At 46.7% G+C, this 16,873-nt stretch overlaps 1 protein-coding gene across 1 annotated transcript in view; it reads right to left on the bottom strand.

The window, feature by feature from the left end:
- BBS4 (Bardet-Biedl syndrome 4) overlaps positions 1 to 16,537 on the bottom strand; it is a 42,319-nt gene extending 25,782 nt beyond the window's left edge. Inside the window, exons 1-2 of the mRNA XM_073652748.1 lie at positions 16,433 to 16,537; positions 14,248 to 14,293 (exon numbers count right to left, since the gene is read on the bottom strand). Coding sequence (XP_073508849.1) covers positions 14,248 to 14,293; positions 16,433 to 16,456 — 70 coding nt within the window. The 5' untranslated portion in view covers positions 16,457 to 16,537. The remainder of the gene's footprint in view (positions 1 to 14,247; positions 14,294 to 16,432) is intronic.
- Positions 16,538 to 16,873: the final 336 nt, after the last annotated feature.

Here is a 16,873-nt window from a genome sequence, read left to right as displayed (position 1 = left end):
CTTTATTTGTTTTAATTTTTACGGTTCACACTGTATAAATCCATGCTGTTTGCATGGATTTATATAGTGTGACCTAGTTGTCAAGCACTTTCCAAGTGATGCTATCGCCTGGAAAGCGCTTGTCAATCTGCATGCGGAAACGCATGTGAATCCGCATGTATTCTGCAGGAAAAACGCATGCACAATCTGCATGCGTTTTTTCTGCCAGGGAGATGCAGAAATGCTGCAGAAATTTTCTGCTTCATTTCTGCATCGTGGGCACATAGCCTCAGTGTGCAGTAAGGGGCTGTACAGAAGAGTTGGCAGCACAACACTTGCTCTTCTCCCAGTGTGTTGCTGCCTGTTTATGATTCGCTAGCATCACAAAGTGGAAGAAGCAAATGCCTTCAGTAAAATCTCTCTTTTAATGCCCGCTTGGATGTAAAAAAAATTAGTATAATGCACTCCCCATAGCCCTTGATAGAGGATAATACAGCCCCCCATAGTGTAATGCAGACCCCTCATAAAGCATAATGGAGCCCCCTTCATAAAGTATAATGCAGCCCCCCTCAAAGTATAATGCAGCCCCCCCTCACAAAGTATAATGCAGCCCCCCCTCACAAAGTATAATGCAGCCCCCCCTCACAAAGTATAATGCAGCCCCCCCTCACAAAGTATAATGCAGTCCCCCCTCACAAAGTATAATGCAGCCCCCCCTCAGAGTATAATGCAGCCCCCCCTCAGAGTATAATGCAGCCCCCCCTCAGAGTATAATGCAGCCCCCCCTCAGAGTATAATGCAGCCCCCCCTCAGAGTATAATGCAGCCCCCCTCAGAGTATAATGCAGCCCCCCTCAGAGTATAATGCAGCCCCCCCTCAGAGTATAATGCAGCCCCCCCTCAGAGTATAATGCAGCCCCCCCTCAGAGTATAATGCAGCCCCCCCTCAGAGTATAATGCAGCCCCCCCTCAGAGTATAATGCAGCCCCCCCTCAGAGTATAATGCAGCCCCCCCTCAGAGTATAATGCAGCCCCCCCTCAGAGTATAATGCAGCCCCCCCTCAGAGTATAATGCAGCTCCCCTCAGAGTATAATGCAGCTCCCCTCAGAGTATAATGCAGCCCCTCCTCAGAGTATAATGCAGCCCCTCCTCAGAGTATAATGCAGCCCCTCCTCAGAGTATAATGCAGCCCCTCCTCAGAGTATAATGCAGCCCCTCCTCAGAGTATAATGCAGCCCCCTCACAGAGTATAATGCAGCCCCCCCTCAGAGTATAATGCAGCCCCCCCTCAGAGTATAATGCAGCCCCCCCTCAGAGTATAATGCAGCCCCCCCTCAGAGTATAATGCAGCCCCCCCTCAGAGTATAATGCAGCCCCCCCTCAGAGTATAATGCAGCCCCCCCTCAGAGTATAATGCAGCCCCCCCTCAGAGTATAATGCAGCCCCCCCTCAGAGTATAATGCAGCCCCCCCTCAGAGTATAATGCAGCCCCCAAAGTCCTGCAGTATTATATCCATCATGTACTTACTGATAAATAAATAAATACAATACTTACCTCTTCTCACTCCCCCGCTGCTCCGGTCTCTGCAGCCTGTTTCAGCAGCACAGCGCAGCGCACAACGTGGCGACGTCATCACGCCCGCTGCATCAGAGGCAGACAGAGAATGATGGGAGAAGGAGCGTCACATGACGCTCCCTCCTCCACTATTGCTTTCAACTGTATCGGCATCTATGATGCTGATACAATTGAAAGTGTTATGTGGGGAATACGGCGCTGGAGCTGGGCCCCCCTGACCAATTTTTTCATGGACACATAAAAAAAAAATCATAGACATGTGAACAGCCCCATAGACTATCATAGGTATGAGTGCTATCCGTGAGAAAAAACAAACAAATAGCATTCAAATGTGAAAAACTGACGTGTGAATGAGCCCTTACTTTTCTGTCTCTTCCCTCTGCCAATCCCTTCAATGGCTCCCATAGACCAGAGAATCCAGTTGAAACAACTAATAATGACAAACAAGGTCATACATATCTGGTCCCCTCCATTTATCGCTGACCGAATCTCCTGATACCTCCTCGCACAAAATATCTGCTCCTTACCAGGGCTGTGGAGTCGGAGTCGTGGCTCATTTTGGTGCGTCGGAGTCGGTATAAAATGGACCGACTCCGACTCCTAAAATATATAATAAATTGGGTACAGTAGTTCAATGCAGAATGTGCTGAATATTTTTTCATAGGAATTTTGGAAAGTTATAAAATGTCCTATAAATGGCTGTTCTATTCCTGATCTAAGGCTACATTCACACACAGCGTTTTTGCTGCGTTTTTTGAGGATACGTTTTTCAGCAGCAAAAGCAGATCAGCTTTTTAAAAAACCGCATCACCTGAAAGGTTTTTGTGCTCAAAAACAATGTTTTCAATAGCAAAAGCAGATTAGAAAAACGCCGCACAAACTGACATGCTCATTCTTTGTGAGGATCCATTTTTGAGCCCAAAAACGGATCCTCACAAAACGATGTGTCTGAATGTCATATCTTGAAACCCATTGACTTTGCTGGGATGCCCAGAGTCACTGCATTTTACTGCAAAAAACGGATCCGCAAAAACGCTGTGTGTGAATCATGGCAGTAGCCAGCGAGGGACAGGGGGGCAGCTGCCCCCCCTAGAAGCAGGGGCACGCACCTATCAAAACTCACTTGTATGCTGCAGTGCTCCTGTCCTGCACTGGCTCCAGACAGCAGGGGGCAATCTCCCCTCCTCTGTCCTGTCTGCTGCTGTCTTCACCAGAGAGAGGAGGGGGAGGGGTGCCTGTCCTGCACAGGATCCGATTCCTGGGCCCCGAGCTGGAGAAAGTGAAAGTACTACTGCTCATCTCTGTCACTGGAAGGTAACTAATGCTAATATTGTAGGTGATTATTATGTGCTCTCTGTACAATGTGTGAACTATATGTGCAAAGTACTATTTGCTGTCTGCAGCTGTCATCTGTCTATCACACTCTATCTATCCCTCCATGTATTCATCTATCTATCCATCTCTCTATCTATGCATCTATCTATCCCTCCATCTATTCGTTCATCTATCCTTTCATTTATCCCTCTATCTATCCATCCCTCTATCTATCTATCCATCCTTTCATCTATCCCTCCAGCTATCCATCATCTATCTATCCATATATTTATCCATCCATCCCTGTATCTATCTATCTCTCCATCCCTCTATTTCCCTATCCATCCCTCTATTAATCTATCTATTCCTCCATCTATCCCACTATCTATCTATGACTTTATCTATCGTATCTATCTATCTTATCTATCTATCCATCCTTTCATCTATCCATCCATCTATCCATCCTTTCATCTATCCATCCATCTATCCATATATTTATCCATCCATCCATCCATCCCTGTATCTATCTATCTCTCCATCCCTCTATTAATCTATCTATTCCTCCATCTATCCCACTATCTATCTATCCATCCCTCCATGACTATCTATCTATCTAACCATCCATTTATCCATATCTGTCTATCCATATCTTATCTTACCAAAAAGAATGAAGCTCTGACTGAGGTAGCAGTTAGGATGAGTGGCCTACAGGAGGACTGCCAGGCGCAAGAGGACTTGGGTCTTGACAGTGCTACTGCTGCCATATCTTCATCCTCATCAGATGAGGAGTTTGACTTTGACAAGTATTTGGATGACATGGAGCAGGCAAAGCGTTGCCACAAGGAAAAAGATTTCACTCCGTCTCCTATAGCAAGCAGATTGACCATATTTCAGCAAAATGTTTCACTTGCTCTCAAAGAAATAGAAAAATTCAACCGTTCATCAAAACAGACTGTGCATGAGGCAATTCCTTTATACCCGGAAATTGTTAGAGATGTTGCCCAAGTGGTTACGGCTTAGCCTCCAACCAAAGTTAGTGTAGAGAGGTTGTTCTCTAGCCTTAAAATTATTAGGTCAGATTTGAGGTTATCTTTGAAGGAGGATCTGATGGAGGCAATTCTATTTCTTAGAACAAATTCATAGACTGCACAAATGTTATTTAGTATGTTTTTGTTGAAAACTGTTTTTTGCCACTTACATAGCTTATTACATAGTGTTATATCTATATATATAATCGTCTTATCCCGTCTGTCTGTCTGTCCTGGAAATCCCGCGTCGCTCATTGGTCCGGCAGCGGCCAATCAGCGCCGCGGGATTTCTGAAAAAAGATGGTGGCCGTTAGCGGCTCATCTGGTGGACCGAGGTCAGCGGCGATGCAGCGGGGAGATGAGCGGCGCTATCAGCACAACTACCCCGACCGGCGCCGCTGACCTCCATGCGGCTAACGTCGGAAGATCAGCAGCTTGGCCCGCTGATCTCCCGACAGCAAGTGTGAACGGAGGACCGGGGAGCAGCGCCGCCGGTCGGGATGCTTCTGCTGCGAGCAGCTGCTCATCTCCCGGCTTCTCGCAGCAGAAGGAGCCGCACAGGCAGCGCCGCTCCCCGGTCCTCGCTAATACGGAGCCGCACAAGCAGCGCCGCTCCCGGGCCCACACTAATACGACGCTGATTGGTCGCGGTGGCCGGCCGCGACCAATCAGCGAGATGGGCGGCAAATTTTAACGCCGCTCTGCTGATTGGTCGCGGCTGGCCACCGCGACCAATCAGCGAGATGTCCGGCAAATTTAAACGCCGCTCTGCTGATTAATCGCGGCCGGCCACCGCGACCAATCAGCGAGATGGGCGGCAAACTTAAACAACGCTCTGCTGATTGGTCGCGGCCGCCGGTGACCGCTACCAATCAGCGATTTTGGCGCCAAATTTAAACACCGCTCTGCTCATTGGTCCCGGCCGCCGGCTGGCCGAGACTAATCAGCGAGATTGCCGCCAAATTTAAACAATGCTCTGCTGATTTGGCGATAAAATCGACCAATTTAAACAAGCTCTCCGGTCCTCACTAACACAGTTCGCAGATTGGTCGCGGCCGCCACCCGTGACCAATCACCGATATTGCTGCCAAATTTAAACACCGTTTTGCTAATTAGTCGCGGTTGCCGGCCGCGACCAATCAGCGATTTTGGCGCCAAATTTAAACAACGTTCTGCTGATTGCGCCCGGTCGGCCGCATACATATTCTAGAATACCCGATGCGTTAGAATCGGGCCACAATCTAATATATGTATGTATATATATATATATATATATATATATATATATATATATATATATATATATATATATATATATATATATATATATATATATACAGTACAGACCAAAAGTTTGGACACACCTTCTCATTTAAATATTTTTCTGTATTTTCTTGACTATGAAAATTGTACATTCACACTGAAGGTATCAATGTCACACTGACACAGAATACTGGAGGTAGGGGGCCTAAGCTGACCCTAAGCTGGGGCCCTGACTAATCCCTCATCCTGGAGGTACTGTTAAAGGTACAGAGGTCCAGGCCGCCAGCGTAACCCCTACCTTCTGAGGATCCCTGCACCTAAGTAATCTAGTCCTGAGAAGGACCCCGATCACAACAATAGGGAACCAGAAATAATATGCCCACACACAGTATTTAGACGAACGAGACAGTACAAGGGAAAAACCAAAACCACCTTGCATACAACTTCTAAACAACTACAACAGAGGGAACACCAACGGGAAAGGAGATAAATGATAAAGCGAGGAAAGGGAAAACACACTTCCAAATACACTTATCTCAGCAACTCCAAACACCACGATCCGCTCTGCAAGTCTGAATGAAAAGCTTTCACCGACACCTCCCAAACAGACCTGCAGGAATATAAAGGAGTCTCACTAAAGAAGCATTGATTGCAGCTGGGCGAGGCTGGACCTCAGCTAGCCCAGAGAGAGAGAGAATTAACTCCTACACTGCCGAGAAAACACAAAGCACCAACAAGTCAGCTGCGAGAAGTCAGGCTGTGTACTCGTGACGATCTTCGTGGCAACACACCCGTGACAGTACCCCCCCTTCTACGAGGGGCCTCTGGACCCTCAGGGCCAGGTTTATCCGGGTGAGTCGTGTGGAAGGCCCGAACTAATCGGTCTGCGTTAATATCCGACGCAGGAACCCACATCCTCTCCTCAGGACCATACCCCTTCCAATGAACCAAGTACTGAAGGGACCGGCGATTAAAGCGTGAATCAATGACCCTCGATACCTGGAACTCCAAGTTACCATTGACAACCACAGGAGGGGGAGGTAAAGGTGACGGTACCACCGGCGCCACATACCTCTTAAGCAATGATCTGTGAAACACGTTGTGAATTTTAAACGTAGGGGGGAGGTCAAGACGGAATGCCACCGGATTAATAACAGAACTGATTCTGTACGGCCCGATGAACCTGGGACCCAGTTTCCAGGAGGGAACCTTAAGTTTAATATTCCTGGTAGACAACCATACCTGATCGTTCACACTTAGGTCCGGACCAGACACTCTCCTCCTATCAGCCATACGTTTGTATCGGTTCCCCATAGTATTCAGATTCTTCAGCACCCCTCTCCATACTGAAGCGAGAGATGAGGAAAATCGTTCCTCCTCAGGAACCCCCGAAGAGCCCCCCCTACTGAAAGTACAAAACTGGGGGTGAAAACCATATGCCCCAAAAAACGGGGACTTACCAGTGGACTCGCTCCGCCTATTATTGAGAGCAAACTCTGCCAGAGGTAGGAAAGAAGCCCAGTCCTCCTGGTTCTCTGACACAAAACACCGAAGATATGTCTCCAAGCTCTGGTTCATACGTTCCGTCTGACCATTGGTCTGAGGATGAAAAGCCGACGAGAATGACAAATGCATCCCCCGCCGTGCACAAAACGCCTTCCAGAACTTGGACACAAACTGAGACCCCCGATCAGACACCACCTCGGAGGGTACCCCGTGAAGCCTCACAATCTCCCCAATGAACACCTGCGCAAGAGTTTTAGCATTAGGGAGAGCCGGAAGAGCGATAAAATGTGCCATCTTGCTGAACCTGTCCACTACAACGAGTATGACCGTTTTACCCGAAGACGGAGGGAGGTCAGTAATAAAGTCCATAGACAGATGAGTCCAAGGACGCTCCGGGATCTTCAAAGGTAAGAGGGCCCCAGACGGACGGGTATGTGAGGTCTTAGAGCGCGCACAAACCCCACAGGACGCGACAAAAGTTACCACCTCTTTATGTAAGTTAGGCCACCAAAACCGACGCGAGAGGAGATCCACAGTTGCTTTACTCCCCGGGTGTCCTGCAAAAACTGAGTTATGGTGTGCCTCGATCACCTTTTGTCGCAACTGATCTGGAACGAACAGTCTCCCCGGAGGTCCAACAGGGGCGTCTCCCTGAGCCTCCAATATCTCCTCCTCCAGCTCAGAGCATACTGCCGAAACCACCACCCCCTCCTGAAGAATAGGAATCGGGTCGTCCGTATTCCCGGCCCCAGGGAAACTACGAGATAAGGCATCCGCCTTTACATTTTTAGACCCAGGACGATATGTAACGACGAAATTAAACCTGGTAAAAAACAATGACCACCTAGCTTGTCTGGGATTCAGACGTTTAGCGGACTCCAGATATAGCAGGTTCTTGTGATCGGTGATGACGGTGACCGGATGAACAGCCCCCTCCAGAAAATGGCGCCACTCCTCAAAAGCTAACTTAATGGCCAAGAGTTCCCTATTGCCGACATCGTAATTCCTCTCAGCGGACGACAATTTTTTAGAGAAAAAGGCGCACGGATGCCACTTACCAGGGGACGAACCCTGTGACAATACTGCTCCCACCCCTACCTCGGAAGCGTCTACCTCTACAAAGAATGGCTGAGACGCATCAGGTTGAATGAGTATGGGTGCCGAGGCAAAACATTTTTTCAAGGAGGAGAATGCTTGACAAGCCTTGTCAGACCACCTAGAAAAATCCGTCCCCTTTTTAGTCATGTCTGTGAGAGGCTTAACCATGGACGAGAAATTACGAATGAACTTCCGGTAATAGTTAGCAAACCCCAGGAAACGTTGTAGTGCCTTAAGATTCTCCGGCCGATCCCACTCAAGAACTGCCCGCACTTTCCCAGGGTCCATACGAAAACCGGACGCTGAAACCAGGAAGCCTAAAAACTGGAGTTCCTGTACGGCGAACACACACTTTTCCCACTTGGCATACAGTTTATTATCCCGCAAGATCTGTAACACCTGTCTAACGTGCTCCTGATGAGACACCAGATCCGGCGAGTAAATTAAGATATCATCCAGATATATGACAACAAACTGTCCCACCAGGTGGCGAAAAATATCATTAACAAAGTGTTGAAACACCGCCGGGGCATTAGTCAGACCGAATGGCATGACAAGGTTCTCATAATGCCCCTCCGGAGTGTTAAAAGCCGTCTTCCACTCATCCCCCTCCTTCATCCTAATCAGATTGTACGCCCCCCTGAGATCCAACTTAGAGAACCATTTGGCGCCCACGATCTGATTAAAGAGATCGGGAATAAGTGGGAGCGGATACGGATCTCGGACCGTAATCCGATTAAGTTCACGGAAATCCAGGCAAGGGCGTAGGCCTCCATCTTTCTTCTTAACAAAGAAGAACCCCGCGGCCACCGGAGAAGATGAAGGTCTAATATGCCCCTTAGCCAGACTTTCAGAAATATAATCCTTCATGGCCTGCCTCTCCGGACCAGAAAGGTTATACAACCTAGCTTTAGGTAACTTGGCCTCAGGGAGCAGTTTTACAGAACAGTCATACACGCGATGAGGAGGTAGTTCCTGACACCCATTCTCCGAGAATACATCCTCAAAGTCTGCCAGAAATGGAGGTAAGACCCAAGGAGTAACCGCACCGATGACCGTGTTCATGCAGTTTTTATTACAGAATTTACTCCATTGGCTTATCTCTCTGGTTTGCCAATTAATAACCGGGTTATGCTTAGCTAACCAAGGAAGGCCCAACACTATAGGAGTGGGAAGACCCTCCAACACGTAGCAAGACAACAGTTCTTTATGTATTGCCCCCACTTGAAGTTTTACGCCATGCACAGCTTGCAAAAAACTTCCCTGACCGAGAGGTCTGGCATCGATCGAGAATATGGGGATGGGTTTAGCCAACTCACTCAATCGCATACCTTGAACCCGGGCAAACCGAGCATCAACCAGATTAGCCCCGGCCCCACTATCCAGAAGAACAGATATCCTCTCAGTTCTCGTACCCACCACCACCTCCGCCGGTACGAGAAACTGAGACGAACCTAGGGACGAAATACCTACTCCCAGATTGCCGTCCACCACACAACCTGGGATCAACAGTTTTTTCGACGACTCTTTACTCTGCAAGGGACGGGATGGACACCCCCCAATAAAATGTCCCTTTTTCCCGCAGAGAAAACACCTTCCTGTCTTATGGCGCACCACCGGTCCCCTTCCCCGAAATGATGTCCCTCCTAATTGCATAGGCTCCTCCGGACTGACCAGGGGAACCACCATATGAGGGGACCTTGTAGGAGGTGGAGACATTACAGGGGGTAGAGTTATCCCGCACCTCTCCCGAAGCCGTCTGTCAACGCGAATAGCAAGGGCCATAGCGGCTTCCAGTGACGCGGGAGAGTCATACTGTGCCAACACATCCTGTAATTTGTCGGATAAACCATGACAAAACTGGCTCCTAAGAGCCGGGTCATTCCACTGGGTGTCCGTGGCCCACCTACGGAACTCCGAACAGAATTCCTCCGCCGGACGATCTCCCTGCTGAATCCTACGTAACTTAGACTCAGCAAGGGAGATCCGATCTGGGTCATCATATACGAGTCCCAGAGCAGCGAAAAACCTATCCACTGACTGGAGAACCGGGGAGCTTGGGGGAAGAGAGAACGCCCAAGATTGTGGGTCCCCTTGTAGGAGCGAGATGACAATTCCCACCCTTTGTTCTTCACTGCCCGATGACCGAGGCCGCAGCCGAAAGTACAATTTGCATGCCTCCCGGAAAACAAAAAACTTGTCCCGCCCCCCAGTGAACCTGTCAGGGAGAGCAACTTTAGGTTCTGGTCCGGCTTGCTCCAGAGGATGCAAAACCTTGGACCTAACGTCAGCCAGCCCCATGGACAAACTCTGCAACTGCCGAGCTAGACCGGCTACTGGATCCATGGTAGCTGGAGAAAAACTAAGATGGTCGGTGAAAATGTCACACTGACACAGAATACTGGAGGTAGGGGGCCTAAGCTGACCCTAAGCTGGGGCCCTGACTAATCCCTCATCCTGGAGGTACTGTTAAAGGTACAGAGGTCCAGGCCGCCAGCGTAACCCCTACCTTCTGAGGATCCCTGCACCTAAGTAATCTAGTCCTGAGAAGGACCCCGATCACAACAATAGGGAACCAGAAATAATATGCCCACACACAGTATTTAGACGAACGAGACAGTACAAGGGAAAAACCAAAACCACCTTGCATACAACTTCTAAACAACTACAACAGAGGGAACACCAACGGGAAAGGAGATAAATGATAAAGCGAGGAAAGGGAAAACACACTTCCAAATACACTTATCTCAGCAACTCCAAACACCACGATCCGCTCTGCAAGTCTGAATGAAAAGCTTTCACCGACACCTCCCAAACAGACCTGCAGGAATATAAAGGAGTCTCACTAAAGAAGCATTGATTGCAGCTGGGCGAGGCTGGACCTCAGCTAGCCCAGAGAGAGAGAGAATTAACTCCTACACTGCCGAGAAAACACAAAGCACCAACAAGTCAGCTGCGAGAAGTCAGGCTGTGTACTCGTGACGATCTTCGTGGCAACACACCCGTGACAATCAACACTATGAATTAACACACGTGGAATTATATACTTAACAAAAAAGTGTGAAACAACTGAAAATATGTCTTATATTCTAGGTTCTTCAAAGTAGCCACCTTTTGCTTTGATGACTGCTTTGCACACTCTTGGCATTCTCTTGATGAGCTTCAAGAGGTAGTCACCGGAAGTGGTTTTCACTTCACAGGTGTGCCCTGTCAGGTTTAATAAGTGGGATTTCTTGTCTTATAAATGGGGTTGGGACAATCAGTTGCGTTGTGCAGAAGTCAGGTGGATACACAGCTGATAGTCCTGAATAGACTGTTAGAATTTATATTATGGCAAGAAAAAAGCAGCTAAGTAAAGAAAAACGAGTGGCCATCATTACTTTAAGAAATGAAGGTCAGTCAGTCCGAAAAACTGGGAAAACTTTGAATGTGTCCCCAGGTGCAGTTACATAAACCATCAAGCGCTACAAAGAAACTGGCTCACATGAAGACCGCCCCAGGAAAGGAAGACCAAGAGTCACCTCTGCTTCTAGGATAAGTTTATCCGAGTCACCAACCTCAGAAATCGCAGGTTAACAGCAGCTCAGATTAGAGACCAGGTCAATGCCACACAGAGTTCTAGCAGCAGACACATCTCTACAACAACTGTTAAGAGGAGACTTTGTGCAGCAGGCCTTCATGGTAAAATAGCTGCTAGGAAACCACTGCTAAGGACAAGCAACAATCAGAAGAGACTTGTTTGGTCTAAAGAACACAAGGAATGGACATTAGACCAGTGGAAATCTGTGCTTTGGTCTGATGAGTCCAAATTTGAGATCTTTGGTTCCAACCACAGTGTCTTCGTGCGACGCAGAAAAGGTGAACGGATGGACTCTACATGCCTGGTTCCCACCGTGAAGCATGGAGGAGGAGGTGTGATGGTGTGGGGGTGCTTTGCTGGTGACACTGTTGGGGATTTATTCAAAATTGAAGGCATACTGAACCAGCATGGCTACCACAGCATCTTGCAGCGGCATGCTATTCCATCCGGTTTGCGTTTAGTTGGACCATCATTTATTTTTCAACAGGACAATGACCTCAAACACACCTCCAGGCTGTGTAAGGGCTATTTGACCAAGAGGGAGAGTGATGGGGTGCTACGCCAGATGACCTGGCCTCCACAGTCACCAGACCTGAACCCAATCGAGATGGTTTGGGGTGAGCTGGACCGCAGAGTGAAGGCAAAAGGGCCAACAAGTGCTAAGCATCTCTGGGAACTCCTTCAAGATTGTTGGAAGACCATTTCCGGTGACTACCTCTTGAAGCTCATCAATAGAATGCCAAGAGTGTGCAAAGCAGTCATCAAATCAAAAGGTGGCTACTTTGAAGAACCTAGAATATAAGACATATTTTCAGTTGTTTCACACTTTTTTGTTAAGTATATAATTCCACATGTATTAATTCATAGTTTTGATGCCTTCAGTGTGAATGTACAATTTTCATAGTCAAGAAAATACAAAAAAATATTTAAATGAGAAGGTGTGTCCAAACTTTTGGTCTGTACTGTATATGTAATCGATGTTACATAGTGTATTACATATTTACAATTTATTACAGTTTTTTGAGTTCTAAAGTTGTATTCCAACAAATATATATTATGTTCTATCTAAATATGTTGATTATTGTATCATAAAAATGATTAAATGTCTGATGTTCACATTGTACTACAATAAATTTTTCACTTAAATATAAGCAATATATGTGGGAGTCGGAGTCGTGGAGTCGGTGTAAAGGAAATTGAGGAGTCGGAGTCGCAGGTTTGGCTTACCGACTTCACAGCCCTGCTCCTTACAAGACCTTCTCTGTTCACCTCCTCACATAACAGTCTCTAATATTTCTCCTGTGTCTACCCCATACTCTGAAAACTTTGTAGATTGAGTAGTAAGTTTCAAACACAACCTGGAAACCTACCTGATCAAGAATGCTACAACCTGCAAAATAACAACTGCTACCGCACTACCATAGCAGAAGGCTATAGATTGTCAGGCTTGGCGGGCAGGGTGCTCACTCCCATTGTACCAGTCTGTCGCTTAGCTATGAGCAGTTTGAGTAACTCTCTTTTTTTCCTATTACACATATCCCAAGCCATTGCAGACTGGTTTTTCAATATACTATTTTGCATTTGAACCTGATTTACTGTCTTCCTCACTTCTATACGGATACCCTTACCCCTTTGTTGCTCCTTCCCAGCCAAGCATTGCTAGGCTTACTTTATACTCTATACAGGCTAAGTACAGATACTTGACGATGGGGGGGTTACATATGACGAGTATGCACACGGGCATAACTACAATAGGTGCAGGGGTTGCAATTGCACCCGGGCCCTGGAGCTTAAGGAGTTCAAAAAGTCCCTTCCACCTATATGAAAAGACCAATACTATTAAACACTTGCAATAATTGGGGGCCCCAATGGAGCTTTTGCATTGGGGCCCATAAGCTTCAAGTTACGCCACTGTGTATTCTCCTGTCATGCGCTGTCAATGCACTTTGCTCATCCCTTCGATGTCATACCGCATTGTTCTGTGCACTGCCAGATGATTGCTGCGTAGTGTAAGCCTGTTTTATATGTACAGCGTCCTGTAATTAAGAGTGCTATGAAATAAATAATAATTACAGAAGTGGTGCTTTTGATGGTATAGTAAGAAGATAAAGATGTCATGCAAAACTGTAGAACATATCACCGGCCTTTGACCCATTCTGATACTACAACAACCAACATGATGGGAGTTGTAGTTTTACCACAGAATGAAATTCAATAGTGTACACTGTATCACAACGCAGAAAGTCGCAATCTACAGGTTACCATCATATGAAGGCAAGGGCTAGACAGTGGCTTTGGTTATGCAACATTAAAGGGAACCTGTCACGTGATTCACGATGCCCGGACCAAGGGCAGCACTAATCAGTGACGGGATTCCTTAATAAAGACATCCATGTTTTACTCTAAAACGCTGCAGTGTTTCAAAGAAAACATAGTTGAAAACGGCTTCTTCCCGCACAGCTCTGCTTGATTGAAATTTCTCTTCCCATGAGTGTATAGGAAGAAACTTGTAAGTCTAGGGGAGCGGAGCAAGGAGAACCCAGCAGGGACCTGCCACATTGTTTAGTCATCTCGACCCCAAACCCCGTTTTCCCTGATACGCAGCAGGTTCCACAGTGAAGTGATAAATCCAGTCTCTCCGATTCATGCTGTCAGTGGTTTGGGAAGCATAAATCAAGTGACAAGTTCCCCATGAAGATTGCAATGATGTTTGGCTAAAAAGCCACCTATGATAGTGAAAGTGATCACATTGATATCCAGAAGATTTGGATTTTTGGCAGCTGTAATGTTCTGGTCTCACTAACTTACCTGTTTCTATGCAAATAAATTCATCATTTCCATTCAACAGAACACAACAATACAACAAGAATGATGTGACAGAAGAAATATGAGGAATCTCCCACCTTTTTTAACACGAGGTTTTCTCAAGTTTGTAGAATCAGACGGGACCTGTGAAATAACAAAGACAGAGTATGATTTATCAATGGAGGCGCATATAGACAGTCCACATACCGTTCGCATGGATAATGGTCACCAGTGCTGGACCGAGGGATCTGAGAGAAATGGGAACAGTGGTCGTCAATGTAATTTGATAAGCTCTATGTATTATGGCAGCAAGGTGGCTAACTCTATTAGGAAAGCCCCTAAAACAAAGTGTTAACAGAGCACCAACATACTATGTCCCCTTTTTCCTTTCAGCAAAAACAGAAATGAAAGCATTTACACCCTCTACATCCTCGCATAATCTCATCATATCTGATCATCATATGATCTGTATTAAATGTGTTGTACAAAAGAAAGTAACTGAAGCCAGAGCCTACAATTAATGACAACCTGGAATTTATAAAGTTAAAAACATATATGTAGTGAGATTCCACCATCAGGAAATATGAATATCGCTTCTTTCAGGCACAACTATCCCTTAATCACAAGAACTATGATTATGGTTGTTTCCTTCTGCTTATTTACTGCCTAACAAGCAACCGTGCGATCAACCAGGAACAGGTGAGCTGAGTATTCCTCCCTCGCTATGTAAAGGAGTATAGGATTTGTTAGGGTTCGTACAGACGACCATGAATCTCGGTCTGATCAGGGACCACAATGCACAGACTGGCCGCGGGTCTCCAAACCGAAGCATGACAGCTTCACACATTTCTATGAGGATGTCACGCTCGGGTCCGTGAATTGCGGTTCCTGATCAGATTGAGATCCACGGATGTTTGCATGAGGCCTTAGGCAACAATGGCTGCTTCCTTCCAAACAGTGAAACATCTGTCTCCACAGGTCATGTCTGGCATTGCATCTCAGCTCTATTGATGTTAATGGGGCTGAGCTGTAATACTTATCTGCAAGTTGTATTTGGCATTTTGCTGATTTTGGAAGAAAGCTTACATGGCTTTCAAATGGTGGACAATGCCTTTAATCTGTATAACGCAAGTAGGCATTTATCCCCCGTTGCCCAACATTCAGAACACTGTAATGCTATGTTCACACTGGGTCTGTCAAAAACAAAGCAAAGCGAACAATACACGTTAAAGGGCATGTGTTTTGGACTTAGAGGAGCTTTTCTCATCATAATATATGGTTAGAATTAGCCTTCGACTGTCACAACACCCATTAGATCACTGCATAATAATGTTATATTGTGTTATTTAAAGGGAGACATCGTCAGCCTCCAGATCTACATTACACAGGATGACAAAATGTTTTTCAAAGCTGTACCTGTCAGCATGGCGTGGCCTTACAAGCCTGGGCTGCATGACTATTCCTGAGAATGGCCCCGCCCCTCTGACTATTCACAGGGATTTGTCTTTAAGGCTATGTGCCCACGTTGCGGAAATGAAGCAGAAAATTTCTGCTTCATTTCCGCATGTCCTCTCCCGGAAAAACGCATGCGGAATTCCGCACGCGTTTATTGCGCGCTTATCGCGCGTTTACCACATGCGGAATTGCCTTGCGTTTTTAATGCATTGCACAAGGCAATTCCGCTTGCGGAAACGCAAAATTAATGAACATGCTGCGGAATTTTGAACGCAGCATAAACGCTGCGGAAAAATCCGCAGCGTGGGCATAGAACTTGCGAAATCCCCTTGGGGACCATGGGGAGCGGATTACCTAGCGTTTAACAAGCGTTTACGCTGCGGAAATTCCGCAGCGTAAACGCTTGAAAAACGCTACGTGGGCACACAGCCTTACAGCTTTATTATTTCCTTAGAGGACGGCTCTGTACATGGATGCTCGGCTGGCTGATGACAGATTCCTATATTGTGCGTGGCCGCCATCATTCAGAATCACAGCTGTGAGCCTGATAAGTGACCACAAGGAGGCAAATCTTCCCACATACTATAGATGGCCGCCTATGGCTGATCTCCAGGATCAGCTCTGTCCATAGTGTGAACACTGGAGAAGCTGCGGCTCTCATCACTGCATACACCCCGACCACACAGCAAGCAATGCTGAGGGGCATCAGCTAAGTGTGTCCCACCCGATCACCCACACCACACACAGAGCAGATATAAAGGCCACAAATAGCCCTGCGCTACACCGCCTTGTACTACGACCCCCCCCGCTGTCAGCGCCATTTGTTACCGCAGTCAGGGTGTCCTCCGCCATCACTTGACAGGATAAAGTAGCGGCTTAGTTTCCAAGACAACATAATTACATCACTTCCGGTGATTGCACATTTATTTCTGTTCCGCGGAAATAAAGATAAACAACTCTGGTTCCGCTTTCTGTCTGAGCGACGATTTTGCACGCACGTCGCCGGGGAGCTCTGTCCCTGTGAGGCTTGTACAGGCTGATCGTGCATGATAATGTTGTGGCTGAAAACACTTAATGAGAATGATACCCAAAGATATTGCTTAAAAAAAAAGCCTAAAGATGGAGACCCCCAACAACAATCAATGCCTTGCAATGAAATGTTTGCATTCATGGTTAAAAACGATACTGAAGTTGGTTTCTTATTCCTCAGCTTCTTATTTGCCAATTTATTTTTTTCGTTTTTTTACAGGTTTAACAACAAAAATAAAA

This window comes from Phyllobates terribilis, unplaced genomic scaffold, assembly GCF_046119375.1.
Source record: "Phyllobates terribilis strain yellow unplaced genomic scaffold, ASM4611937v1 Scaffold_11__3_contigs__length_659146591, whole genome shotgun sequence".
Taxonomy (NCBI): Eukaryota; Metazoa; Chordata; class Amphibia; order Anura; family Dendrobatidae; genus Phyllobates; species Phyllobates terribilis.
Note: the sequence above shows the minus strand (reverse complement) of the source record. Positions and strands in the feature narration are given on the sequence as shown.